Below are 27311 nucleotides of genomic sequence, written 5' to 3' on the forward strand. Positions count from 1 at the left end.
GTGAGCAAGGAATGTAAAAGTAATTTGACATCAAAAAAAAATGAAAGGAAGCCTTTGAGTTCAAGGCTCCATAAAAAAAAGTAAGGAAATAGTAGGCTGGTTGATATCTTCTTTACCTATCAGCTCAGTCATTAAGGCCACAGGGAGTATAAAACCATGTAATTCCTTCCCATGCTCCAGAAGTTTCATATTGTATTTCCTGGCTAGTTCTCTACCCATGAGCTTATCAACTGGTTTGAAATGCCAGTTTCATTAAATAATGCTATTCCAAATCATATATTAACAAACATATCTAGTGCTGGTGACTGGAAGCCGATGTCTCACCTGAACAGAACAACAGTCATTTCTAGCTCCTGCTCTAGTGCCGTTGGTGTTTAAATGCTCTGTATAAACCACAGTTCTGTCAGCATGAGAGACTGGCATCACCCACTGCCACCTTCGGACCCTGTGTCATGGGGACTAGGGCGTTCTCGGGGGGGGGGGGGGGGGGTGGGGTGGGGTGGGGGTGGGGGCTGACCATGGGGCTTTAGCTTGCCCTAGAGGGAGGAGGGAACGGTCTTGTTTGATAGGCGAGTGTTCTAATACCTGGGCTCTGGGATTAAAAGGGTCATATTCTCCCCTCCTGGTTTCTGATTTTATTCCCCAAATTACTATTTTTTCCAATATAGTGCAGCTATTTCATAATGAAGTATTTGCTTATTGCCCTGAATAAGTCCTTTTCTAATATAACAAGGGTAAGATGGGAAAGCTTTAAGCCTGGGAACATGAGCAAAGCAGTCTCTGCCTCTAGGACTAAGATACAACTGACTTCCCTATGGGCCACATGGATACCTGTTGTGACAGAAACAGAAATTGTTTACAGGGATAGCAGGAGTGACCCTCTCCTGGGAAGTATAAACATATGGAGTGTTTCACTTCTGCCTGGGGACAGGAGATGAGCAAAGATGTAAGGAGTGTGAGTACTGAGGAAAAGAGACTGTTTGTTACTGGGGCTGGACAATTATCAAGAGTTACGAGATCGTGCTAAGAAGAGGTTAGATTGAACCTCCAGGAAAACATCTCGCTTGCAAAGCCATCATTTGGGATGTTTCAGCTCAGTGAGGGCAAGGCTCTGAAGACAGGGTGTGGGAAGCAGTTCTGTGAAGGCAGAAGGGAGGGATAAGCTAGGATAAACCTTGCATCACCTTTCCATCTCTGTCTTCTCAGATTCTAAACTGCAGTGAGAGCTGGTGGTAGGCTTTCTGAAGCCATCCCTTTCTTTCTCCATAGTATCAGAGGGTTTACAAAAAGTGCTTTGCGCTACCACCAGGGAGAAGGATGGAGCTGGACAATTACTCCTCACTGGAGGAGGTCTTTCCTAGATTCCCCATCTCCATTGCACTTCTGCCTCTTCTGATGAACAGAAGGGTGCAGATATACCTGAAAGCCCAGATGCAGATGTCTCCTACACAGCTGCAATTCTCTTTGTAGCAGTGAATATTACTGGGCTCAGATCACTGATCCAGTGTAATCTTTAACTTCTCACAGACTTGCAAGCTCCAGGGAGAGCAGTGGACATGAGGGGCTTTCTTCTCCTCATAGCTAGACAACCTCTGTGCCCTGCTCCTTTCTCTTAGAAGAGTACGTTATTCACAGGAGAGCTAGATGAGGACCATAACCTCCTAGAACAGACAGCAGATGAGGAGAGGTCTGTCCCATCTCATGGAAGTACTTTGAAAGGAGCAGTGCAAGGCAATGAAACAACTTCTCTTACATCTTGGTGTGTCCTGGGACAGTACATGTGGTAGGGGAGAGACCCATGTATTCTTTGTCATCGCATCCTGACTTCAAGGGAGGGGAGAATATTTATTCCCCGACACACAGAGATGAAACTTCGCTCTGCAAAATGGCCAAAGCAATCAGCGAGTGATTGAGTATCTGCTAAAAAGAAACCTGGCATTTAATTAACTTTTCAAAGTGCTGGTTCAGCAACCTCCATGTTTTACATTTTGAATATTGAACAAGCATCCCTAATCGGGACTGAATTACTTCTGGACTTGCAGGGGTGGAGAGCAAGGGAGCTGCCATTTGCCAGTGCCTCCCCCCCATGTTATTATTATGAACTCCTGTTAGCTCAGCCAGATCAACCCTGATTTACTGCAGTGACAGCATGTCTGACCTGAACTTGGCCAGCTCAGGTGGGGCTCCTAACCTACAAAGGCAACCAAATAATCTTTATGTGTGACCAGGGGGCAGAAGGACCTGTTGATCTCTCAGGGGTAGGTAAACAAAGCAGAGCATCTTCTTCACTCCTTAATGTGCTGACCTTTCTACTCAGGTAAGGCAAGCTTTACCTGCAGCTGATGGCAGAGGGAATGAAAAAGTATCTGTGAAGCTAAAAAAACAGGGAGTATGGCTCTTGCTGTATCTGGGCATGGCTGTCTTTTTGGACCCAAATGGTTCTGCTTCGGTCTGATGCACTCAGGGACTTTTTGATACACTGGTTTAATGGTCACTCAGAACTTTTTAAAGGTGCGATGTGTTAAATGGGACCTGTTGTAGGAACTGTTTTGCACAATAACAGTGATATAGGGAAAGGTGCAGCTTTTTAATTTTCTCTAGCTTTTTCTAAGCATAAGCCTTTCCTTGTCTTGCAGGTCAGGAAGAAAGCATGCAGAAGAAGTAGAAGAGTAAGTTCCCATTGTTGCTAAGACTTCTTCCACAACTTTTACATCTGATCTCATGGAGAAAGGGCATGCGATTCTGAGCACCAGTACACCAAGATCCGGAACTTGGGAAGGGTGCAGAGCCTGGCATGAATTTGTGTCATGTGTCCTGGGATGGGGCAGGAACTCTATAGTTCCCTGGATATGGAGTAGGTGGTGGCTCTGTCACTGCCATATGACAGAAAGAAGGAAGAGCAGAAAGCATCCGCTTTCCCTCCAGACCCACTTCAGGCCCTACTGTCTGCAGCCTAGGGTTTTGTCTCAGGTACAAGGCATCTTGCTTAAACACTCTTAAGTTGAGATTTCTGCTGAGTCCAGCAATGAGGGGTATGGAAGAAGGTCAGTCTGCAGGCTAGGCGCACCTGGGAACTCTCCTCTTGACAGGCCATGAGACTTGTGGGGAGGAAGGGGACCCAACAAGATGCTTTTCTGGGCTTGCAATTGAAATTGTTTCTTCCTTGTGTTTTGCTGCAGCCATCGGCTCAGACAGCAGAGCCTGGAGGCATCAGATGATGGAGGAGGTAAGGTATCACCTACTTGACTGCAAGAAGTGCCTTCATGCATGTCTGAGGGTTCTCCAGTAAAGTGACCAGAGGCATCTTGTAAGAAATGGCAAGGAAATGAACCACCCTGGGGTTAAACAAATGTGGGAGCTGCTTATGTCTCCTCAGCTGCTGAATGAGGGAGAGAGAACAAAGGATATGAAGAGGAGGATGAGGGAGTGAACTTGTAGTGTAACTCTGGTTCTTCATTGACGCAGAATGATAAAGCACCTTTGGGAAGAAGGAAAGTGTTGAGGACATGCTTTTCTCTGTGATTACCTCCACATGGAGAATAGTGCACAGGGGCAAAAAGACAGCTAGAAGAGCAATAAAAAGTTAAGAGCAGGGAAAGAAATCACTGCTGTCCCCTAGCTTAGGTGGTAGTGTGCTCTACTTAAGGCCTCTCGTATGTTTTATGGTAACATCCTTGTCTTGTTCCCATGAGGACAAGTGCCTACACCGCTCTCTTGGGGTCTCTGTTATGAGGGAATTCTTAATTTAAAAAATCTGCTTGCCCTAACCCAAGATCATAGATAATAAGCTAAGCATAGGCACTGGTGGGTAATTCCATCCCATCCATGTACTGGCTGCTGTGAAATCTACTGGACTCCTAACTTAGCACTAGTTTTCTTTATAGTGTGTATCACCTGCCCTTCTAGGACTGGATGAGCCAAGAGAAATTTCAGGAAAAATCCACAGTATGAATTTTGAGATGAGCACTAGAGACCTGTTGGGAGCACAGAAATTCATTAAAGTCTCTAGGAGCTACCTCAGTTTTCAAGGGCTAAGAATTTTATACAGTACATAAAAAGTTACATCTGTAAAATATCACCAAGCATCAGAAGAATTACCAGGAGTCACAAAGGATCAGACATCAGTATGATTAATGAGATTAAGTGAAGACTTATTTGGGTCTTCCAGACAGATTAAGCATTGCAACATATGACTGCAAGAAGTGGCACCTTTATTGCATTGGCATCTTCAAAATAGACTTAATTTTCCCCCGGGAATTTTCTTGGGCTTCTTATATTTCAGCGTATGTCACTGAGGCTGATAGTCTGTTCTGAACAGCTCTTTGACTGTTTGCATATGTGCTGTCCTTCTTGTTGAACCTTCGTCTTGTATTCAGAGTATAATAATTTTCTTTGCTAACCAGACATCAAAATGCTTGCCACATGTTTGCAGCATGTGATTTTTAGTGCTCCAAGACCTTGGGTGATAAATACAGAACAGAATTGATACAGAATGTGGTACAAAGACATGGTAAGTCCTAATACACTTCACTTATTTATCTGTGCCTAACCTATGGTTAACAGTTGATTTTTGGATTGTTTGCAAACCAGAGTGTTAGAAGAAGGATCACACTAATCTGATTATGGTTCCTACCCAGGCAGTTTCTGGTACAGTCAAATGCATGGGGTTGTGGATCTAATTTGCATACAGAAAATCTCTAAATGGATCAGTGCATTGCATGCTTGTGGTCCTATTTCTACAGGGAGTTAAGCAGGCTGTTCTGAGAGAGGAGTCCTCCATGTGGACTCAGCAATTGCAGTGAAAAAAAAGTGACTTTTAAACAAAACTCTGGAACCTGAATAAAATTACTTTTGTGAGTAAGCAGAGAGATACAAATAACTGCCCAGTGTAGAAGGCAGGGAGTAGCATGCTGTGGCTGTGCAGTAAGTTGAGCCGTATCAACCTTCCCTTCACACAGAACTGCATTCGGGCTTGTGTCCTTAACTGTAACAGTAAAGCTCAGATTCTAAACACACAAAAATCAAGACATTGGTGTACGGATCCCCAAGGATGGGTCACGGTTGTTTTGTGCTGCATAATTTGTTAGCTTGTACACCTTAATATGAACAGGCGCAGCTGTGTAATGATTGCTGCTGTCAACCAATGCATTTGGATCGCCTTCCTTTGACCTATTAGAAAGCTTAGCTATACCATTCCATTAACATTGTTTGTCCCTCATCCAGCCTTTCTATTAGAAGAATGAAGGACAAAATTATATGCCATTAAAAATGTATTCTTTTTATTTGAAATGTGCTCAGTTGTGATTATTTATAAGGCACTAACACCCAGAGGCTCAGAATCTGGAGTCCATTGGAGAAAGTGTTAAAAAAGCGTAGGCCCTGGAGAGAGCCCAGAGTTTGTCACGCGGAGAATGGAGGGAAGATTGTACAGCCAAGTGGAGACTTTTGGGCTTGATATGCCTTGCAGTTTCAGAAATAAAAGTAGAATTCTCTTAACCGACCCTGGCCATTCACCCTGTGCAGGAAATAGCATCTGATTACTCATCTCCATGGGCATCTGGGAGAGAAGGACAGTCGCTTCTCAGGCTGTGTGGAAAGACTGAAGTCATATGGGAGATTGAAAATGGGTGGACCAGACAGGGACATGCATGGGGCCATCTGCAATTTCAGCCATTCCTTACAGTTGCACAGGGAAACCCAGAAGGTGCAAGTCATCCATACTGCACAATACAAACCCTTGAAATACTAGCAGTGAAGTATCTTGGCTCAGGTCATGCTCAGAATTCATTTTCTTTAATCCATATTTCTTCATAGAGGCTAGTCCAGGACAAGAGAGCCACTTTAAAGAGGAGCCAGTTTTGAGTTATAGTAAAGCAAAGACGTGTTTGACTAAAAGCACCATTTGCTCCTCTAAAACTCCAGGCTAGAAAGACTGTTTTAAAAAAGTGCAGTGTCTCTCCAGAAACAGCTCTGGGGTGTCTAGTTGATGGATATTGGGGTCTCCTACAGCAGCTGCTCTGACCTCAGTGTCCATCCTCCTGAACACACACTGGTAATGCTAGTACACAAGCACAGCAAATGGATAACGCACCTTTTCTAGGCGGATGTGTGACCAGCTGAAGCTTGTCATAGGGGAGCCCAGCTCCTCCGCATGGTGGGAGACCTGCTTTAGCAGGATTTAATGCATCACAACTCGAGGAATAATAAACCTTCACAAGCAATAAAAAAGTGTTTAATTCCTAAAGGACAGGCCTAGTTGAGTCACTTTTGGCCAGGGGTAATTGGGGGCTTAATGCTGTGTATGTAGTAATCTGGGCAATCTGAGAAAGAGGAGTTTAAAGGTAATTGCTCAATTTTCTGTCCATGTCAACAGGGGAAATGGGCAGCAGTGACTGAGCTCTGTATGGCAGGGAAACTGCATGAGATGGGAGATGTGAGACTATCAGTGGAATTTTAAAAGTGCTATCTGCAGAGCACTGCTTCCTTTTCTGTAGCAGCCAAGAGCTTCTCCCAAGTACAGACTATTCTTTGTCATGAGGTGGGAGGGAAGACAGAACAACTGAGTTCACGTTGAAGGGCTTTCCCCTCCCTTTGCCCCTTTCTCCAGCAGGGCAGCGGAGTCTCTGCTTCGGCTTTGCTTAGGTATTTCATTTGACTTTACTCTGCTTGTGTGTCTCTTTCTGGCATGCAGCTACAAAGGGCTGTTTCTTGTTGGGGTGAGAAATGCTGGTGCCTACCACACCCTGCCCCCCCAAGTCAGCAAACTGCTTTGTCCTTTTGACTAAAAGTTTTTTGTTGTTCCTTTCTTGTCCACCAGTTCTGCACTGCTGAGCTGCACTCCCCCAGGTGCCTGTCTGCTCACTACATTGCCCTTGGATTTTTCTCCTCAGTGCTCTATGAGGGCTTGTTAGCTAAGGTTGTCATCTCTCTTCCAGCTATCCTTCCCCCATAGACTATTGCCCCATCTTCAGAAGTCCCTTCCCCCCTTCTCTCTGTTACCCTTGGAATGAATAGCTCCTAGAACAGGGCTTTTCTTGGGAGGATGGGGATGTGATGTGTGATTCTGTCTCCAGGAACAACAGCTTGTTATTTTAAAGCAGATAGATAGTGTGTGTGAATGAGACAGCTGATTGAAATGAAAGCCTGACTATGCTGCACAGACAACCCAAACCTGACCTGCAGGTGAGGAAAGCTGCCAGGAGACAGTCACTAGATCTGTGCCCTCAAGGCAAAACCCCTTCCTGCCTGCTGGGAAGTCTCCTCAAGGAAGCAGAGCTGATGATTAGACCTCTCTATACAATGTCAAATCTCTAGAAGGACTTCTTACCCTTCTGGCATGTGCCAGCAGCTCCTTTGCATTTGAACAGGATGGGAGTCCAGGCTCTGTGCACAACAGGAGCCATGGAAAATGTTTTAATGCTCCATGCTTGCTTGGGAAAAAAAAAAAAAAAAGAAGAAATGGAGGAAGTGGGCATATACTATGGTCCCCACATCTTTCTGGGGAGTTTTATCTGTTTGTCAGGTAGGAGACAGACCTCACAGGATATCCGGCACCTGGAATTCACAGCCATAAAATAGCAAACGCTTCTTGAGCATACACACCAATGATGAAATTGCTCCAAACAGACCCGAGAATAGAGTGCAGTGTGGGTTATTGTTGGCTGTATCATTCCTGATGAAGTTTGCCAGTTGCTTCCCTGGTGAGCTGCTGTTTTTACAGAACACACAAAGTGCTGATGGGTTCCAGGAGTTGTGAGCTGCAAGGAGTTTGTGACAGAGAAAACAGCTGCATTGGCTCAGCACTAGGCAGAAGGGTAAGAGGGGGGGATTTTACAGGAACAGTCAGGGAGATGGCCAGTGGGTGCTTCCTAGGCTTAGGAGGCACTGATGGAGTGGTTTGAGGAGAGCTAAATGGACAAAATGTTCTGAGCATCAGTGAAATGGAGATGGAGTGAAAAATTCGGTGTTTTGGAAGTGGTGTGAATGGGCTGAAGAGAGGGGCCTGGGGCAGGGAGTGACAGTGACTGCTGAGTTTCTGGGATTCTGCACTGTGACTTTGTGTGTGGCTCTGTCAGCACACTGCAGTCCTCCCCTTGGCTGCTCCACTAATGCACTGCCCTGAGTCTCTGCAGAAGGTCAGTGAAGGGCAGACTGAGGCCAGCCTGATAGTTTCCCCTGAGCCATTGGTCCAGGCCAGCTTGAACTCCTCCAGTGACTGTTGGCGTTGTGATCTAGAGCCTCTGGTGTTCAAGGAAATCTCCCTTCTGACAGCCACAGTGGGCAGGGGGGAACAGAGAATATGTCCCAAGGGATATGTCTGAAGTCCTATTTGAAGCAGCAGACCACTGCCCAAGGGGCAGTGGGCAGCTTAATTGCAAGGGAGCAGGGAGCACACACAGCTTGTTGGGGGCTGAAAATGATGGTCTGGGTAAGCATCTTCCATCACTAAATTATGCGATATGGTAGATACGTAGTCATATTGGGCCTGTGATTTCTGAGTCCATAAGTGTAGTTGACAGACTAGGTTTACCTAAAATACCCTTTAAGAAAAAACTCTTGAAAGATGATTACAGAATTGAGACACCATCATTTAAAACTGCCTGAGGCAAACTCCTTTGAAAATTGCAGCAGTGGAGGGACAGAGAGAGAACCCCGTAGCCCTTGATTGTAGTGTCATTCCCTCAGGACCCGTCCCCCCTCCCCCTCAGTTTCTCATCTGATATGAGAGCGAGCAGCAGTAAGATTCCTCATCTGTCTTATGAAAATCCGATTCCGAGTGGCTCTGATCAAACCTGGCTGGCTGTCAGCAGTGGTGGCCTTGTGTGGAGGGAGGGAGGCTTCTGAGGAGTTGCTGGATGTGGAAGTGTCATGGGTGCTGCCGATCAAAGAGGCATTTTTTAATAAATATATATAAGAAAAAATAAAAAACCTAAGGATTTAGCATAAAAGAAATGTAGTTTGTCTTGTTTTTCCAGCGTAACATGAAGACGATGAAATAGAATCAGACACGCCTGCTTCTGAACATACTTCCACAGGAGCATCCTGAGAAGCTGCTTTCCCTGCCACAGTAATGCTCTAATGCAGAATCACTCATCTCCAGCATTGTTGAGAAGGGTTTTGTGTTTCTGAGTTCACCAGATCCTCCCTGGGCACCTCGAGCCTTCTCATCTGGTGTCCCACTACCTTCCGAGTATGTTTCAGGAGGGGAATACTGCAAAGGAACAGGGAGCAGCCTTTGAAAAGAGGAAAACAGATGTTACTGAAAAGGAGGGCAGGCATAGTGCTCTGACAGGGAGCTGTTGGTAAGGATAGGAGCTGTGTTACCACTCTAAACGCTGATCACCTCAGGAATATGGTGGACTCCAGGTCCTGAGCCTGACCTCCAGTCTCCCCTGTCTTCTGCTGCTAGTGAACAAACCTGTGCATTAAGACGTTCCTCATCTTTAAAGCCATTAGCGTCTGGTCTTCTTGCGCAACCCAAGACATGGATTACTGTCTGTTTAAGCCCTGCACTGGGCGCAGCGACTCACCTGACATGGCTGTTCTGTGCCCTGGCTGCATTGCAGCAGTGTCTCTCTTCACGCCTCCCAGGGGTTGAAACTGGGCAGAGGTTTGTGTCAGCAGCAGCCTTGGGAAATAGCAAGTATGCCTGATGCCTGTCCCCAGCAAGCTCTGAGGTGAGGAAGAAGCCATGCCACGCCGAGCAGTCTACAAAAGCACAACACTACTGAAGCAAGTCGAGTGTCTCATGGACCACCCAATCTCCCAGCCAGTCCTTCATCTAGCTGACAGTGTCATCAGAGCTTGGTGGCTGAAGAAAACATTATTTTGTCTGATGCATTTGTAAGGCAAGGCTGGAGGGTCAGTACTGAATCTGCTGCAAGACCTCCCCTAGATCCTATGAATCCTCTGGCACCCACCCACTGGGTGACTTTTCCCATCAGCTTGCCCAAGTTCTGCTGTTACCGTTCTCTTCTCAAAGGGGTGCTTTGGGACATGGGACACTCAGGTTATCTTCTGCTTCTCTCAGCTGTTAAGGCAGTGCCCTAGTAGCTGTAGTGCTGCCTGCTTTTCACTCTACTGTTTTCATCTCCCTGCTGGCTGATCAGGCAGGTACGCTGTTCCATATTGGCCTACTAGTAGGGCAATTTCAGGCAGGGAAAGGCATCCCTATGAAATTAATGTCCAAGCATCCAAAGATGTGTTCTTTATCCTCTCCATTTGCCTGCTGCTCTCCTGAGAAAGCTTCCAAGAGGCTTCAAGCTTGTTTGTGTGTTCAGCAGAAGCTGTGTGTGTCTCTTGTTCCTTATGTTTTTTTGAAGATTTTTTTTTTGCCTGTTGCTTTCTACTTTTTCTTTTCTTTTTTTTTTTTAATTCTCCATTTTTCCATTTAGAAAGAAAAATTATTTATTGCACTGAAATGCGCTAATTAAAGCCATTTTCTGGTATTTGGTTACTGAAGTGTTTGATGTCTCTCTGACAAGACCATGAAATGCACGGAGTGTCCACAGGGACAGAATTTGCTGAACACGGTGCTTTGTAAATGAGGGGACACAGTGTCGCAGCAGCTCATGAATATGAAACGCCCATGATGCTACCTCAGTGGACTTGGGAACACAGATGAATCCTGTCATGTGCTAAATGAGACCAATTTCTTTCACTTAACTTCATCTTCAAGCAGGCCTTCTTCCATTTGCCTGTTTAAAATTCCCCGTACGTGATGCAGAAGGTAACAGTATTCAGTAAAACAAAGTTTTGCAGCAGCAGAGATATTGTAATTATTTCAGTTTTACATTTTATGAGCAAGCAACTTAAACTAAAGTTAGTTTCATTCTTATGCCTGCTTAGTGGCAGGGGACTGCTGGCTCCAGAAGCCACTGCCCTCCTTGTGTTCTTTGGATATGCTGGTATGTGGATGAGGAGGGCAGCATGGTCCCCACTGCAGGAGTGATCATTCTGAACTGCCCTTTGAAACGCTCACCTAGTTGGGGGAAACAAATCAGACAACGTGAGATGGAGTCATTCTTTTGGGTGCCAGGATGTTGACTCAGGAGACTCTTAAAGCAGCTCTGTGAGAAAGTGGCAACCGCACTGCTGACTAACTGCAGGCCTGACCTGGGACGTGGTTTCTAAATCCAGCTCTGCCGCTGACGTATTGCCTGACCTTGAACAGATTCTGTCTGTCCCCATTTATGTGCTGTCTTGTCTCTAACAGAGAACTCAGTTCTTTGGAGCTAGGACCAGAGCTTACTATGAGCTTGCAGGATTTTAAGGGACTCAGGTTGCAGGTGTGGCTACTAAACCAAAAATCAGCTCTGCCTGGGAGCGGAAGTGCAACTCACCAACTTGCAGGAGCAACTGAGTATTAAGGTGGTGCAGGTTCCTCCACCTCCTGCTTGTTCCTCTCTGTGGTTGTCTTCCTCTGCTGTCAGTAAGTTATTTGCTAAGAGGTTAAAAAGGTAATGGTTACTGCACGTACTCTAATATGAACACATAAAGCCCTCCTTTGTTTATGACTTTAAAAGCTGCTGTTCCTTATTTATTTTTTAGCTATCTGCATGTAGCATGGCTCACCCTCACTCCTTCCCCTCCATCTTTTCTTCCTACCATCCACACACTTCTGCCTTATGCTATTGGTGTCTTGCCATAACTTAGCCATGAAGCTCTTTTTGTGTAAGACCTAGCTCAGTCCAGCTATTGTAATAAAAATACTGTTCTTACTTATATGCTCAGACTTGGATGTTCTGAGACAATCAGTTTGTTGCAGTATATTATAACTCCCCTGTTAGGCAACATTTGGTACTGGTGTCTCCTACCCCACCACAACTTCTGCATGGATACACTCATTTTGGTTTCATTCTTTGTTCACTCTTGTTCACCATCATCTGGGAGATGGAGGGGAGTTTGCATTCGTCGTCTAGTATTTGGAGCTCACTCAGCATTTCACATCTCTGCCATGAGCAGTTTCTCAAGCCAATATCTTGTTTCTTTATGGGCTGAGAAATCCACAAGAAAAGGCTGTGTGTTACTCTGTTCCCAGTCATTTTGAGCCATAAAGAGAAGCCTCATCCATTCCTCTTTAAGGTCTCTGCACGCATTGAGTTTTTATGTTCCCCCTCCATCTTCTGTTGCATACACTAATTTCTTCTGCTTGTAAAACTCTACCTGACGTGTGTCTACCTATTCTCCCCTCCCTTCAGCTAAAATGAAAGCAGGATACTCACTCTCAGGGGGAGAGTGAGTGTCGTTTTTAGGAGCACTCACTCTCGGAATGTTATCTGCCGTATGAAATAGAGATTCAGAAGAGTTCCATCTGGGGGCAGCTGGTTGAGGGAGGTGGCATAGGTAACAGTACCTTGCAGCACAGTGTTCAGAAACCAGCTGGGAGACCAAGGCTGGTAAGATGGTTTGTACTCAATTTGTTCCCCTTTTTAATATTTTTACCAGTAACACCACTTTTATTTTAATGTTTCTTGCTATAGTATCCTATCAGTTTGTTCTGATTTCAGTCTGCAGGAATGGATGTGAAAGTGGGAAAAGAACAGCTGAAGCTGTAAGATTTTCATGTTGCTTCTGAGATTTGCCTATAGTTTTGATGAAAATTGGTTGATATTAAAGACAATATGGAAGCTGCTCTCTCCTCCAAAATGCAGCTGAATTATGCAACACCCCCCTCCCCCTGCCAAAAAGCCTGTAACTAGACTGCAGAGAATAATTTTTTGTTTCCAGGTTTTGAAGCTACCCCTTCTCAGCTGTAAAACATTTTCTTTTTGTAATACACAGGCCATTTGTACACAGGCCATTTGTTCACAGTCACCTGGTATCTGTGAAGGTGTTTCCTTTTGCACACAGGCAGCTCCTTAGCCTGTAGATATATTGTGCAGTCATTTCTAAGGTTTACCTACGTGGGCACTGAATTCAGGCATGAACGCCTGGACAGTAAAGTACGTGTCAAGATTCTGCATCAAAAACACAGGCTTATGGAAAATTATCTGAAGCCCTCACACTGAACAGGAGGGGAAAAATGCAGGTCACAGAGCAATGCACACAGAGTGGGGGTTTGCAATGTAACCTTCTCATTGGAAAAAGCTGCAGTGCGAGACTGGGAGGACATGGCCCTGCGAACATTTCTGCATGTACTAGTGCTATATGTAAGTAGCCTCACTGCAGCTAACGGGAGTATTAAAAGTAGAGCATATGCTTACACTCTTGCAGCGCAATAGCCCGTGTGCTTCTTCCCCCTGCAGTTGACGCAGTGCCATGAGTTGGCTGTGTTACCAGAGCTTACTGGAAAAAAAGATGCGAGTCCTAAGAAGAGCAACAAAAACAATTAGGGGGCTGGAGACTGAGTGAGGGGAAAAGTTGGCTCCTTGGTGATAAAGTGAGAACTGAGACACTGCAAACTGTACAGAGAGAGAAGGGAGAGGGATTGTGGCGAGGTGCCACCATGAGAATTGGCAGAGGGAAGAGGAAATTACAAGTAACAAGAGAAATAAAGACCCAAATATTTCAGGGCTGATTTGCCACTGATAGCAGTTAGCCTGAGGAGCTGATATTTTCTTATAATTTGCGACATTTTTGTTCTGTTTCCTGTCAGTCTCTGGCAGTCCTAAAGGGCATTGCTTCTGCCTAGAAATGGACAAATCATCCGCATTTTGCAGTAAGAACAAGCATACACTGGCCTTCGTTGGAGGGGCTGGCAGGAGCCCCCAGAGCATTTCCAGCTCTTCTGTCTGAAATAGTTTCAGTGTCTATAAAATATCGGAGCCTTGAATTTCTTTTGGAAAGAATTTCTACGTGATTGCCTGGATTTTGCTAATACAGAATAGAGGTAGTGCTCTGCAAGGGGTTTGGGAATCTCTCCATGGAATTCAGTGGAAATGAGATAAAATCAGCACTGGAGAATCCAGGAGTCTTCACGAACCTGCAAAATGGAAGGGACATCACTGAGCTGGGCCCTAAGTTTACAGTTTTTTCTAGTGCAAAAAGAGATCAACAAAAGCGAAAGGGAACTGGGAAGAGGAGACCCCAGAAATAGTTGCCAAAATGAGCACAGAGTGAAGAAATTCAGTTTGCTGCAAACACCTTCCACATTTCTGCTGTCAAAAGAGGGTAAGGATCTGACCACCTCCTGCTACAGGGAATACTGCTCCATGGGTGAGGGCAGCTCTGTTCCCAGGCAGTTCTTCATTTAGTTGTGTTTGCTGAGCAACATTCATAGTCTCCTGCTGGAAAGGATAAATTAACTCAGGATGCATTAGACTATTTCTCATTCCCATGCTTGTTTGCCTGTACTTAACAGGGCACCTCTGCACCATGCTTCATTCCTCCCCTTGGACCAGTCTCACCAGTCTGTTCCCTCCTTGGTCTTTGTTGCTTATACACAGGGACTTTCTCCCACATTATCACTGAACAGGTTTTACCAGCTGCCTCCATAGGTCAGTCTGTCTGTCCATGGAGATGCTTTTGCCCTGTAACTGCATTTTGCTCCAAGTTTTTCCAAGAGCTGGGAGCCACTGCAGCGAAGAGCCAGTGGGATAGCAGCTTCTGCTGTGTATTGTCCCTACAAGCAGAGCGCGGAGAGATCTGCCCCAAATGCCCAGCGATGCACTGGTGAGGCATTTCTTGCACATGCCTCCTCCATGTAAGGGACAGCCTGGGGGCCTGGGGCCTGTTGCTGCAGTTTCACTTTAAATGTCTTTGGGAATTTTGCTGTAGTTGGAGAGCTGCTCTGCAGGCACCTGCTCCCCGGGCAGCTGGGGAGCTGGAAGGCACAGCTCTGCTGAGGCCGGCCAAGCTGTCACTGCCTTTTGCTGTGGCCAGGCTCTCGCTGCAGCCCCTGCCCCGCTCAGCCTTCCGCCAGGCAGCCAATTAGCGAGAAATCCCACTGTGTGGCCAGCTCCGAACGGCCACGGTGCCAAGGCCCAGGCTGACCCGTGCCCTGCCACAGCTGGGCCAGGGCTGCCTCCTGCCCCGCCGGCCGGTGAGCCGGGGGAACGCGCGGTGGACATGCAGCCGGAGAGGGCAGCTGAGAGCCTACGAAGCTCTGACAGGCAGCTGGACAAGGGGCTTTTCAAGAAGACCCTGCCCGAAGCCCTGCGTGCCATAGGTGGGAACGTCTCTCCAGCTCCTGAATATTCATCTCAGCCTGGGCTACAAGACGGGGCAAAGCTGTGCCCAGCCGCCCGCTGCCATCCAGCAGCAGCATGGCCGCGCTGCCGACAGAGCAAGGGCAGCCTGCTCGCTCCAGCGCCGAAGGGGCCAGCTCTGCCTGCACACTGGGCAGGTAAAACCTCTTCCCACAGCTGAACCACCAGCTTCTCCATGGGCTGAGGGCTCAGGGTCTCTGGAGAGCCTTTGTGGCCTTGAGTCTTTAAAGGAACTCTGTGCTGGTGCACTGTCCTTGCTTGGCACCTCCAGTTTACTTTCCCTTCTCTTCCTCTCTCCTTTTCTGCTCTCTCTAACTGTTTACAGCAGTTTGCCAAATGAAAAAGCATGCAATGCTCCCAGAGCCTTACTCCTTTAGCAGGATTCAGCGTACACACAGGTCTTCCTCCTCTCCTCCATTCTTTTGTCTCTAGCATCCTTTTCAGGTCGAATAGCTGTAGTCCTTGTGCTGGGAATACCCAGTGACCCAGACATCAGCCATTCCAGGGTCACACTGGAAATCACAAAAAGGTTTACGACATTACAGCTAGATGCATCTTCTTTCTATCTGCTAGACCACCAGCACTTCCTTCCTTGGCTATCAGGCAGGTCACAGGCCTCTGCGCAGCCTGAGACCCTGCCAGCAGCTCCTTCAATGTGCAGTTTTACATGGCTTCTCTCAGTTTCTGCCCCACATTTCATTTCTAACAGAGTCTAGGTGACTGGCAGCTGAGCTGAGCAAATGATAACACATCTCATCATAAGATGCAAATTCTTGCCATCATCCTAAGACTGGCAAGTAGGCAGCAGGATTTAGTGCAGCTGGCTTCTTTCAGCTTCAAGGTTGTGTTCAAATGCATCGTCCATGGCCTGTGGAGTCCTACCCAGCCCAAATCTGCTCCTTTTGCAAGATTTCTTTTGACCCCAAGCTTCAAAGCTTTATTACCTTGTTTCAGTATTAAACAATATGTTTTTAATCATTGCTAAATAACTCTCTTGTATTTTCCTCTAATAAGAAACAGGCTGTTTCATACCTGTGAAGCAAGGGAACCTTTGTCTCTAGTGAGGGGAGAGCACAACGCTCCCCACTTACTGCTGCTGCTTTCTCTTGTTGCAGACATTCCTGTGATCCCTGATTTGGAGGAAGTCCAGGAGGAAGATCTGGCCATGCAAGTAGCAGCTCCCCCCAGGTAAGAGCACTGCCAGGTGCTCTTGAGGCTCTCATCTGCAGTGCAAAATGGCTGGTAAAATTAAGCTCCATCTTATCTCATGCTCTCTGGATGTCAGCAGCAGTGCCATTCAGCAGGATTTGGTGCTGTGTATTGTGGCAGCAGGGCTCCAAGCTAAACAGCACAAACTTCTTGTTTCCTATTACACAGAGAAAGCAATTACTGCAAATTCTCTCTCTATATAAAAAACCTGCATTAGAGTAACATATTTGATGTTGCAAAATCAAACTCTCAAAAGTGAGGAATTGCTTGATTTAAGGTTGCCTGCATAACCTCAAATGCCTCCAGTACACATGCATTATCACATACACTTTGGTTATGCATGGTCGTAGGCTGCTTTGCCCTCCACAGGATATCCTTCTTACTCAAGTGCCTAGGTAATCTGCAAAGTACAATCCTGTTGTTTGAAGGTGTTATCAGAGTAGTCTTGGTGTTAGCTCAAGGGAGACCAGCAAGTTTTTAAAAATGAAAGTTTTGGGAGTTTTATCTTAAACATATCAGGAAAGTTTTCTCTCCTCTGTTGGGCCTATTGCCAAGATCACAGACTGGGATTTCTGTTGACCCTTATTTGGAGGGGTGGGATATCTCACTCTGGACCACAGATGCCTCTCTCACAAGTATGGAGTAGTTATTGTAATTAAATAGCTGTTAACAAAAATAAATGACACTTTATAGTAGTAAATTTAAAATTACTGTTTCTCTCACAAGAGTTCATTTCTTTTTCTCTCTTCTATAATCCCATCTGTTCCTCCTGTATCCATAGTCTCCCTGCAATAGAAAAGACGAGTGGTTTTCATGGACAAACACAAACAGAAATTGAATTAATATAGGTCTTTTCTATAGTATTGCATCACCTGTGAAGGAAGTGTGGCACCGGCAGTATATTACCCCCCTACACCATGTTTCTCTTTGAAGGCTACATTTTAAGAAATTGTATTTGATAGCGGTGACTCAGCTCAGACATGGAAATCACAAAGTCCCTACTGTTCTGTAGCTTGTATGGTGGGGCTCTCAGAGCCTGCTTTGCTATGGCGCTGGGGCTGTTTGAATGTTCGCTACATTCCTGTTTTCTTTCTGGCCCTTGCAGCTAGTCTGTGGATCTTCTCTCCAGCACGCTGGGTTCTCTGAGGGAGTCCATGGTTGCTCCACATCCTATTTTTATGTGCATGCACAATCTGGCACACAGATTCATCAATGACTCTTCATTTGCTGAATGAGATGTGCTTCTGTCTGGGGACATCCATCTCGAGAGTCCACATGGGCGATGTGGACACTCGAGATGGGTGTCACTAGACTACTGTTTATGTCACCATTCTCCTCAGATGTGCTTCCACACTTACCCAGGCTTGTACTTTGACCCTCTCTGGTTGTAGTGTGCAGGTGAACCGAGTGCTGACCTACCATGACCTGGACAAAGATCTAATGAAGTATGCTGCCTTTCAGACTCTGGTAAGTGGATGTTGCTATGGGGTGACCGATGTGACTCCCTCTCCTTCCAGGCTTCCATCGTCCTCCACAGTGATACTCAGCTGCATAAAATACACAGCCCTAATATCCAAAATATTGTGGTTTGCCTGCAAGTCTGTTCCTCTCTGCAGTGTGGCTTTTGTGCTTGTTTGTGTCTGTAAATAGTGTGGGTATGGTATCTGCTGCTCATATGAGGCTCCTGCTGTTTTCTTGGACAAAGTATATGTCCCTCATGAGACAAATGTGCCTATCTCTAGCAAGACCTACCTGGTGATATGATGGTGTCCACTTTCTCACTATCTGTAAGACTGTGACTGTATGTATGTTCGTAGGATGGAGAGGTTGACCTGAAGCTTCTCACCAAAGTTTTGGCTCCAGAGCATGAACTACGAGAGGTGAGTCTTTCTTTTGTGGGAACACCAACAAGGCAAAAGCTTCTTATGTGTCTCAGACTGTACTTGGAAAGTAAGCCTTTGTTGGTGGGGTAGAGGAGAGAGGTGAGGAGGAGCTTGTCCAAGCTGATGGAGGTTTGATTTCCCCAGCAGATTATTTTAAAGATATATAGCGCTTTCTCTGTGTGAGATTATGGAATCACTATGATTGGTCCCCTTCAGTTTGAAAGAGCTAGTAGGAAAAATGTGAAGGGCCTGGTACTGTCACAGATCCCTGCAGAAACAGTGTTCTATTGTGGATTGTCTTTTGCTAGCCACCATGAGCTCCAGGTGGTTCTGCAGGGTGGTACAGAGGGACAAAGGCAGAAAGCATTTGGGGTTTGGACAGAGGGATGTTTTAAAGCGGGACAGAAAAACCTCAATACAACTGGGCGAGCAGGAGCTCAGGACTTGCAACAAAGGATTTCTGCAGCTCAGAATTGCAGATGCTTCAGCAGAAGTGCAGAAGGGTGGAAGATTTTTATAGCTCCTCTGTACGCCTTGCCCGGGAGTATCTAAGATTAACAAGTATCAAAAGATCTGTCCTTTACAGAATTTTGGAACGTGAATAATTCTGTCAACATCTTTAAATTGTAGCAGGGATTCACGTTTCATTCTGGCTAGGATTCCTGTTCTAGCCAACTGAATCTGGGACTTTCCTGGCTGGGGCAGTTGCCATTTAGCTTCTCTCTTTGCTGTTCATCTTGAATATTTGGCATTGTTCAGAGACATTTGGGTGTCACCAGTAACATTTCAGCATGTTTTTATTTTTCCTCTTCATAGGATGATGTCAGCTGGGATTGGGACCATCTCTTCACAGAGGTGTCCTCAGAACTAGTGATCGAGTGGGACCTGGGACAGTCTGAGAGAGAGGACCACCTCAGTCTGCCCTAGAGCACTGGCACACCAGACATCCCATACATGCATCCCCTGTAAATAGTTTAGCAACTTTAATTTTCTATTCATTTGTCTGTATTTGAAAAATTATTTTGCTTCGTAGGAAGACTGGCTCGGGAGAAGTTTTGGGTATTTTGTAATAAGAATCTTTGTTCTCAAAAGAGATTAAGAATTCTAAACACAATAAAATATTTACTTATGAACAGTCACTTCCACCTCACTAGCACCTTTACAGGTAACTGATTCCAGTTATCAATCTTTCCTCTACGGAAGTGCAGCCTCTCTGGAGTGGACCATCTTACAGTGGAGTGTAGTTTTCAGTGATGGCTATCAGAGAAACTTAGGCTGATACGATTTGTTTGCCTAGGACATCAAGATTACCATCTTCCTCCCAACAGATGCTACAAGTTGTCAGGATATCTGTTTTACATTTCATCCAGCAGCCTCCAGCCATCCCCTCCTAGTTTAACCTCTCTCCTGGAACATTACCTCTGTGTTGACTTGGAGCAAGCAGCATCACCTGTTAAACTGCCAACGCCACTTCTCACAACACCTCTTTTTTCCCTTGAGGTTTCCCAGCTAAATTCTGACCAGGCCTAACCCGGCCTAGCTTTTGCAATCAGATGAGATCTCAGCCTGAACGGAGATAGCTTCAGGCAATGGGTAGCTTACAAAGAAAATACTGTTTATTCCACGTTGGTGAAAGAATGGAACGTGCTGCTCTGAAACAAAGTCAGTCCCTGGTGGGTGCCTCCTTGGAACCAAATAACCCACTCTTATTGTCATCTAAAGAAAAATCCATTTAGCTGTTAATGCCTTGTCCCCATAGAACCATGGTCATTATTTGCAGGAAACACTAACATTACTTCTAAGCCAATGTCCTTCAAAGCCTTGTCCCATTGGAGAATCTTGCTATATATTTCTGAGGGGTGGTGCAGGTGCTGTGAGGAAGGCTTGCTGTGCTGCTTTTCTTAGCTTTCTTGGTCGGTCTAATAGAGCACTGCATTCCCACTCTCGTACTGACAGCAGGACAGGTCGAATAACTCACTGTGAATTCAGTACTCTGCGAAATTTCAGATCGGAGTTGATATGCCAAACAACTCTAGCAACAAGAGAGAAGCAACTGGGTCCCAGTCTGGGGCCACCAAAATAAGGGGAGGCTCATCCGAAGGAGACACTAAGTTTTTTACAATGAAGAAATCTCCCCTATAACTAGAAAACTAGGTGAGAGAGAAGCTTGGGAGGCCAGTGTATGGAGGATAATCCCAAAGTCTTTCTCTGAGCTGAGAAACCTGTTCTGGTATGAACAGAAATTTCCCAGCTGAGCTAGTGTCTATTTTTCTGTGACACCTGTGGTTCTTGGCCAAAGAGAATTTAGAATGCTTCCTATATTCCAGGAAAAAAAAAAATCAACAAACTAAAATAGTTTAGTAAATCAGACAAACCCAACAAGCCAGTATGAGAGGAAGAGAATGGTAAGTGGAGGAGGGGATGGGACATGGATTTGCTTAGTTCGTCCCTCAAAGATCACAGAGAAAGCAGAGGCACCAACTGTCCTCTCAGTTGCAAACTGTAGGACCATCTAGTGTGGGTTCTCTCCCTCCTACTTGATCTGAGGCTCTAATCCACACTGCTCCTATAAGCTGCTTGCCTGGTATCACTTTATTCAGTGGTATCTGCCTCTCTGAAGCATGAAGCAAACATAACTTTGTGTCCTGAGAATGAGAGGACAAAGTCTGGTGGCTGCAGAAGTGGCCCAAAACAGACTACCCATACCCACACTGAAACTCGTGTCTCTGCACCATGTCCCTACCAGTGAAGTAACTGTCTTCCTACTGTGATGCTGCGCTTGCCTCTGGTTTGTTGAGGAGGAGGGCAGGAAAACAGCATGAGCAGAGAGAGAAGGGGAGGCTGAGAGGTGAGCCCACCTTTTTCTCTTCAGTCACTGTCGCAAAGCATAGGAGGCCTTGCACTTCTGGGTCTCGTCATAAAACCACGCAGTCACCCAGTGCAAATCAGTCAGTTTTCAATGACCTCAAAAGCTGAAGATGCCCAGGTCTGAGGTACAAGAGTGGGTGAACTATGACTCCAGTGTCTCTGGCTGCCCAGCCTGAGGTATGGTGTCTGATATGTGGCATATTATGTGTTGCGTTTTCTTTAGGGGCTTGGAGAGGTGGCATTGCTGGCCACATGGAGCATTAAGAGTGGATAACTAAGCAGTAGTTAGGACTGTAGCCACTGAGTGCTCTGTGTAGGAGTCATGCCAAGCCCATTGCTCCTCTAGCAGCTGTATGCTGCACTAACAATCCTGGTCTGTCTCCAGGACGGCTCACAGAGCCTTCTTCCGCCTCCAAGACATGCTCTGATTGTCCTCGGTGGGCAGAGCACTCCTGTCTGGCTGCTCTCGCAGCAGGGAGGAATGAGAAGTGGAGATGGGCTGTGCAGTGGTGCTCAGCCCTTCAGAGGCCACAGGGGCCCTTCAGGAGTCAAGAGGAAGAGGAAAGCACCCCTTGGAACAAGGGCAGGATGGACATCGGACCCCAGAGATCTTCCTGGAGATGGTGAGAGGTAGGAATGGGGGAAGGCCTGGGGAGGGCCATTTGAGGCAGGATGTGGGGAGGAGGGGTCCAGGAGCAAGAGCAGGGTTTGTGGGAGAGGCAGAGTAGAGGCAAGAGGAGCAAGGAGGCTAAATGATTTGGGAACTGAGTGTGCATAAAATTTGGAGGGGAGTGAGGCAAGAGCAGGTGCTGGTGGATAGCCAGGAGAGAACAGAGCACAAGAAGGGCATAGTGCAAGTTGAATGAGGCCTTTGCCGATGGAGGAGCTGCTCTAAAGCTGCATAAAATCTCCCAGAAGAGTGTCCTTGGGGCTGGGTGTTGCTGGCTCCCCCCCTCTGCCTTGGGGCCCTGGGCAGGGATGCTCTGGGGTGGCAGGCAAGTGTGTGTGGGCGAGGCCTGTGCCCACTCCGGGACCTTGGGAGCCCAGCAAATACCCAGGCAGAGTTTGAGAGTAGGGCTTGAAAAAAATTACAGCCTCATCTGTTTTAAGGTGGGAAGAGGTGGCTTTGATCATTTGGTCTGACCTGCTATATAATACAGGCCATGGCAGAGTCCAGTGAGATGTGGCTGGGCTTTGCCTGTCTTTTAGAAAGGCAGACAGTATGTTTGAAAGTCTTACCTAGTTGGTTTTTCTAATAGATAAGTGCCCTTATGGTTCAAAATCTACTTTATTTCTAAACTCAGCTTTTGAGTTTCATCTTCTGTTCCCTGAGCCTGCTTACGCTTTCACCTTCCCAGTTAAGCCATGTTGTCAGGTATCTTCTTGTTGCTTCAGCATTTATGTGCACTGTGATCAAGTCGTCTCTTTAATTTCCTTCAATAAACTTAATAGACTGAGACTTGTTTCCATGTCTTTTCAATTCCTTCCACAGCTGGAGGACGGGAGGTGACTGTCTAGCTCCTGGCCTTCCTCCAACAAGCTATTCCCACCCACCCTCCTTACACCGTCATGTTTTGGTTGCAGTGCCGGCGAGGTGACTGAGACCTGTTGCTTCTCCTCTCTCGAGTCCTGGTGATGTCAGAGGAGAACCCGCTCCTGTTATTCTCCTTGCTAAAAAGAAATGATGAGGTGCTTTTGCATGCCCAGGCCAGGTCTTGGCTCGTGGTGACGCACCAGTGTGTACTGGCTGTGACAAAGCTGCCTCAGGGACCTGCATTTCTGAAAAGTCCCATGGAAAGAGCATGCAAAGGAAGAAACAGCTGGTGTAAATTTTTTCTTGTAGTGTTCAAAGGTGTAGCTCTGGTTGATCCTCAGGTGAGGTGAGAAGTCAGAACGTTTTCAGAACGGTGCACCCAGTTCCTAGGAGCTCAGATCAGCCCTCTGGGCTGTGCCTAGCTGAGGAATAGAACAGTGTAATCTCCTGTTGGTCTCCACAGACCTGTATCACAGAGGGGTAAAGCGAGGTGCAGTCGTGTGCCTGGGGCCACACAACAAATCTGTAGCAGAATCAGGGTTAGAAATGAAGAACCTCAAGTTCCTGCTTCAAACATGGCTTTCATAAACCTGGTGTTTCCCATCTTCACTTTGAAGATGGCAATTCAATGTAGAGAGTCGTGTCCTGCTTACTCTTTGTTCTGCTCTGTTTATACATTGCTGAGGGAGAGCTGCAAACCCATCGAAGTGTGTGTTGTCAACAGCATATTTAGCTCAGTGAGCTGATCTGGGGTGTCTGCCCAGGGACTTGCTGGGATTCTGGATGGGTGTAAATATCTACCTGCAGGTAGCCTCTTGCAGGCTCAGAGCTCAACACACTACCCGGGCAAACGGTGAGCCTCATCACAGAAGAAGTAAAAGAATTGCACAAAAGAAAAATTAATTCTAGGTCCTATCAGTTTAGGAATCTCTGGTTTTGCTTACAATAATAGACACAGTATTTACAGACTTTCTTGGTGGAGATGCCTTACTAGATGCAGTTTGTCAGTGGTGGGGGTGTATTGGGGCCGAGACAGCGTATGCAGCACTGGAAAAAAATGTAAAAAATAAAAGCTGAAAAAAAGCCAGCCCCAGCAACTTTCCATTAAAGAGCCTCTTAAAGGGACTCTGGCTGGCTGTTTCATTAAGTGTGACAAAGTGATGGGAGGTGGGGGGGAGCTCCTATGTTAATAAGTTGGAAAGGCACCGCCGTTCCTCTCACCAGAGTGTCTCAGGGAAAGTGGAATTAATTCATGGCATATGCTCCCAGCATCTGCTGCCGTGACCTGGAGAGGCGGGAGCGCAGCGCCAGGCAGCACCAGCCAGAGCCTGTATTCCCCACTCCTCTCCCAGGCCTTGCTCGCTGCCTGCCCCTGGCTGAGCATGGGGACGGCGTGGCCGCTCCAGCTGAGCGCGCACCCAGCCGCCTTGCTCGCCTGCCTGCTGGCATGGGTGGCATGTCACAGCCCATGGCCAGAGTCTTTCTCCCTCTGAAGAAGGAGATGTGAAGGAGACGTGCTCTAGACTTGGGAGGGAGAAGGGGATGTTTGGATAGAAAAGAGACCAGTTCGAATGGAAACTAATCCAGTTTGTCCCAAACAGCCTCAATTCCTCCTTCAATGTTCCCTGACCAAGTTCTCCCTTCTCCAGCCATCTGACTTGCTCTGTGGCTTACTGTGAGGCTCTGACTCCTCAGTCTCCCTCTTCCTTCCTTCCCACTGCATCTCTACAGATGGTTTGATCCTCTCCTTGACAGAGAAGACAATGGCTCCTGGGAAATAACTTTCCACACCTTATTTCCCCTCGACTGACCTGCACCACAGCCAGGAGCTCTATCCAGCTGGTACAGGTGGGTGCACTGTGTTGTTTCCAGGATGCAGAAGTCTTTGCCTGTGCTCCATGCTCTGTGTGTGGGCTTTCCCTTGGGAAAGGGCACCCAGAGCCAACCCTCCACTGACTGCTCTTTCTTCAGCCACATCCTTCCACCTTTTTGGACAACTGCCTGGGATATGGGACACTTTCCTGCCCTGGAGAGCTGACAGAGCCAGGAAAGACCAGAGCAGTGGGTGATCCCCAGACACAGCAGCGGTGCCCCACACTGCTGCTGTGCTCTCACAGCAACTGCCCCCACATCTCAGCAGCTTCTCCTGCTTGTGCATCCTTTCAAAATGTGGCATCCCAGTCCCAGGCTGTGCTGGGACTGTGCAGTGCTGAGTGAGGGCCAAGGCAGGGTCCCAGCTGTGGGGCACCATGAGGGATCCATGATTGGCTGCCCTGGCAAGACCAGTCCTCCCAGGGCCATGCTTTATCTGGCAGGACAATCCACACTCCTTGTGGCCACAGCCTGGGAAGCATCCCGATGGATTCAGTCATAAATGCTGCATGACATGGATGTCCAGAGCTCCTGAGGCCATTAATCTCTCTGCCATGGTTCCTGGGGAGATGAAACCTTTCCTCTCAGTGCCCCACTACCTGGGTCTGCCCCAGCAGGCTGCTCTGCGCAGACCTCTCTGAGGCCAGAGCAGCTCCCCCTCTTATCGGGCTCCATCTTCTGTCACTTTCAGGACCACTTCATTATCCTTTTATTAGCCCTCTTCTCCTGCTTATCGTTATTAATAATCACACTGGATTGGCTGGAGTGCTGACAGCTGCCCCTTGTCTATTCTTTCTGTCTATTTTAATCCTGCCTGCTTATCTGGAATAAACCTGATCCTTTTTCTTTTAATTAAAGAAATTTGGTCAGCCAGCCCCTCCTCCATGCAGTGTTAGGTCTGATCACACCAGCGATATGCAGAGAGCAGGAAAGGGGGCAGATTACTGGGTGACAGTATTTTCCACAGGCTGAAGATATGGCATGTCGGAGTAGAGGCTGGAAGAGATTGAGGCTGGAAGAGATTAAGGCGCATGTGTGCGGAGAAGCACAGCATTGGGGCACTGCGAGGAGCTCGTCTTGGGGCCTCTGTGTCTGACCCAGTGTATGGGTGCAGGGCTGTGTGACTACGTCTGTACTTCAAGCGAGAGGCACCACTGCACCAATGCAAAGCAGGTAGGGGAGCTCTGCCTGCCCCTCTCTGCTTAGCATGGGTGGCGACAGCAATGCCAGGCTCAGAGCCTGTATGGGTGGCACTGCTGGGGCTGCTGGGATCGCTGCAGTTCCTACAGGGGCTAAAGGACTTGGCTTCCTAGCACTTTCTAATGTAGCCAAGAGATGCAAGTGCTGGGCTTCACGGTGACACTCCTGCTTTGTGCTCCCACAGGGGTTGCTTCCTGGGGCCACAGATCTTGTCCTAGTCTCCTAAAAATGCGTCGCCGGGCAGTTTGCTTGAGCTGAAATATTTGTGTTGTCTGAAGGGACAGGTCACTCGAGGAAGGGCTGTGCAAATAGGCTGCAGGAAAATTGTTGTGCTAATTCACACTTTTATGAACCCATAAACTCAAATCTGCATTCATTGCAATCTGTAAAGTGACTGGAGTGTGGGCTGAAATGCTTAGAAAGTGTTAATCAGGGTTCCGTAACAAAGCAAAACGCTCTGAAGTGCAGCAGCAGGAGCTTGGCCGTAAGCAGCAGGAGTATTCAACCTTAGCGCTAAAAATGCATATTCTTTGGTTCCCAGACAGTTCATTTCAGATGCACAAGTTGCAGTGTTGACTGAACGCGTATGTACCCTCTGCTACAGAATATGGCAACTGGCTCAGATTTGTGGGGCTGTTTCACCCCTGAGAGGCTGCGGGCTGAGGAAGGATATAGGGCAGAACTTCCTGATGCTTAAGCGAGAGTGTAGCTCTGAAATCCTGTCAAGCAGAGACACACTGGCTTCCGTCCCTGTGCTTCTGTTGCTTTTGAGCATTTCAGCTGACTGGGATGAATGTTAACATGCAGTTCAGGTGTAGGTGAGGGAGCTGCCACAATACAAACTCATTGCGTGTGGCTTAGCAGATCCTTTAAAAACATGTGATTCTGTAACAGAGACAGGCAAGAATTGTACATGGTGACATTCAAGCTGTTGCTTCCGTGTGAAATGTCCTGCTGCTCACAGAAAGTCTTTTCATCATTACTTAATGTTGAACAAAATGTTTGAAAGATGAGAAAATGCAGGGTTCACTTGCCTAAACTGACGCACTAATAACTGGTCAGAGCTTTTATTATCTGACCCTGCTCCTTCAGCAAAAATCATCCCCCCTTCAGATCCAAGTAAGGAAAATTCTCAGGATTGTTTTTGGCCTTGGAATTATGAGGGACACGTTTTTTGGTGTTGTGGGACATTTTGAATCGGCCAAAAAAGATGGGCTTGCAGTCCATGTGATAGGCTGAAGTCTTGCTTTGATCATTACCCTGATCAGCAGAACTACCCACAAAGCCAGAAAAGTGCCTTGGGAAATTGCCAAAGAATTTGGTCCAAGTCAAGCAAGCTTCTAAGTGCTTTGAGCTCCAAAGCCAAATTGGAGTTAAGCTTGTGGCTCCCTGTGGCCTGCAGGGTTATGTGTACAGATGGCTGTACGGCTTGGTGAATCAACCCACTAAATAAATGTGTGATAATAGTTCAGGCTATTGTAGCTATACCTGAGCTCACTCAAAGCTGGTCCAGATAGCAAACTCCATCTAACCCAGAGGGATGAGAAGCAGCCTGGATTTGCCCAGCTGAGTGCTGTGGTTCCTCTCCTTCAGGGA

General features: G+C 46.9%; 1 protein-coding gene across 1 annotated transcript in view; it reads left to right on the forward strand.

Annotated features, from left to right (window-relative positions):
• The window catches only part of IFT43 (intraflagellar transport 43), a 49346-nt gene extending 26780 nt beyond the window's left edge, over positions 1-22566 (forward strand). The window contains exons 4-9 of the mRNA XM_068398980.1: positions 2637-2669; positions 3180-3226; positions 16265-16337; positions 17750-17825; positions 18176-18238; positions 19058-22566. Of these exons, the coding sequence (XP_068255081.1) occupies positions 2637-2669; positions 3180-3226; positions 16265-16337; positions 17750-17825; positions 18176-18238; positions 19058-19168 (403 nt within the window). The 3' untranslated portion in view covers positions 19169-22566. The remainder of the gene's footprint in view (positions 1-2636; positions 2670-3179; positions 3227-16264; positions 16338-17749; positions 17826-18175; positions 18239-19057) is intronic.
• Positions 22567-27311: the final 4745 nt, after the last annotated feature.

The sequence above is a fragment of the Nyctibius grandis genome, chromosome 4 (genome assembly GCF_013368605.1).
Source record: "Nyctibius grandis isolate bNycGra1 chromosome 4, bNycGra1.pri, whole genome shotgun sequence".
Lineage (NCBI taxonomy): Eukaryota > Metazoa > Chordata > Aves > Nyctibiiformes > Nyctibiidae > Nyctibius > Nyctibius grandis.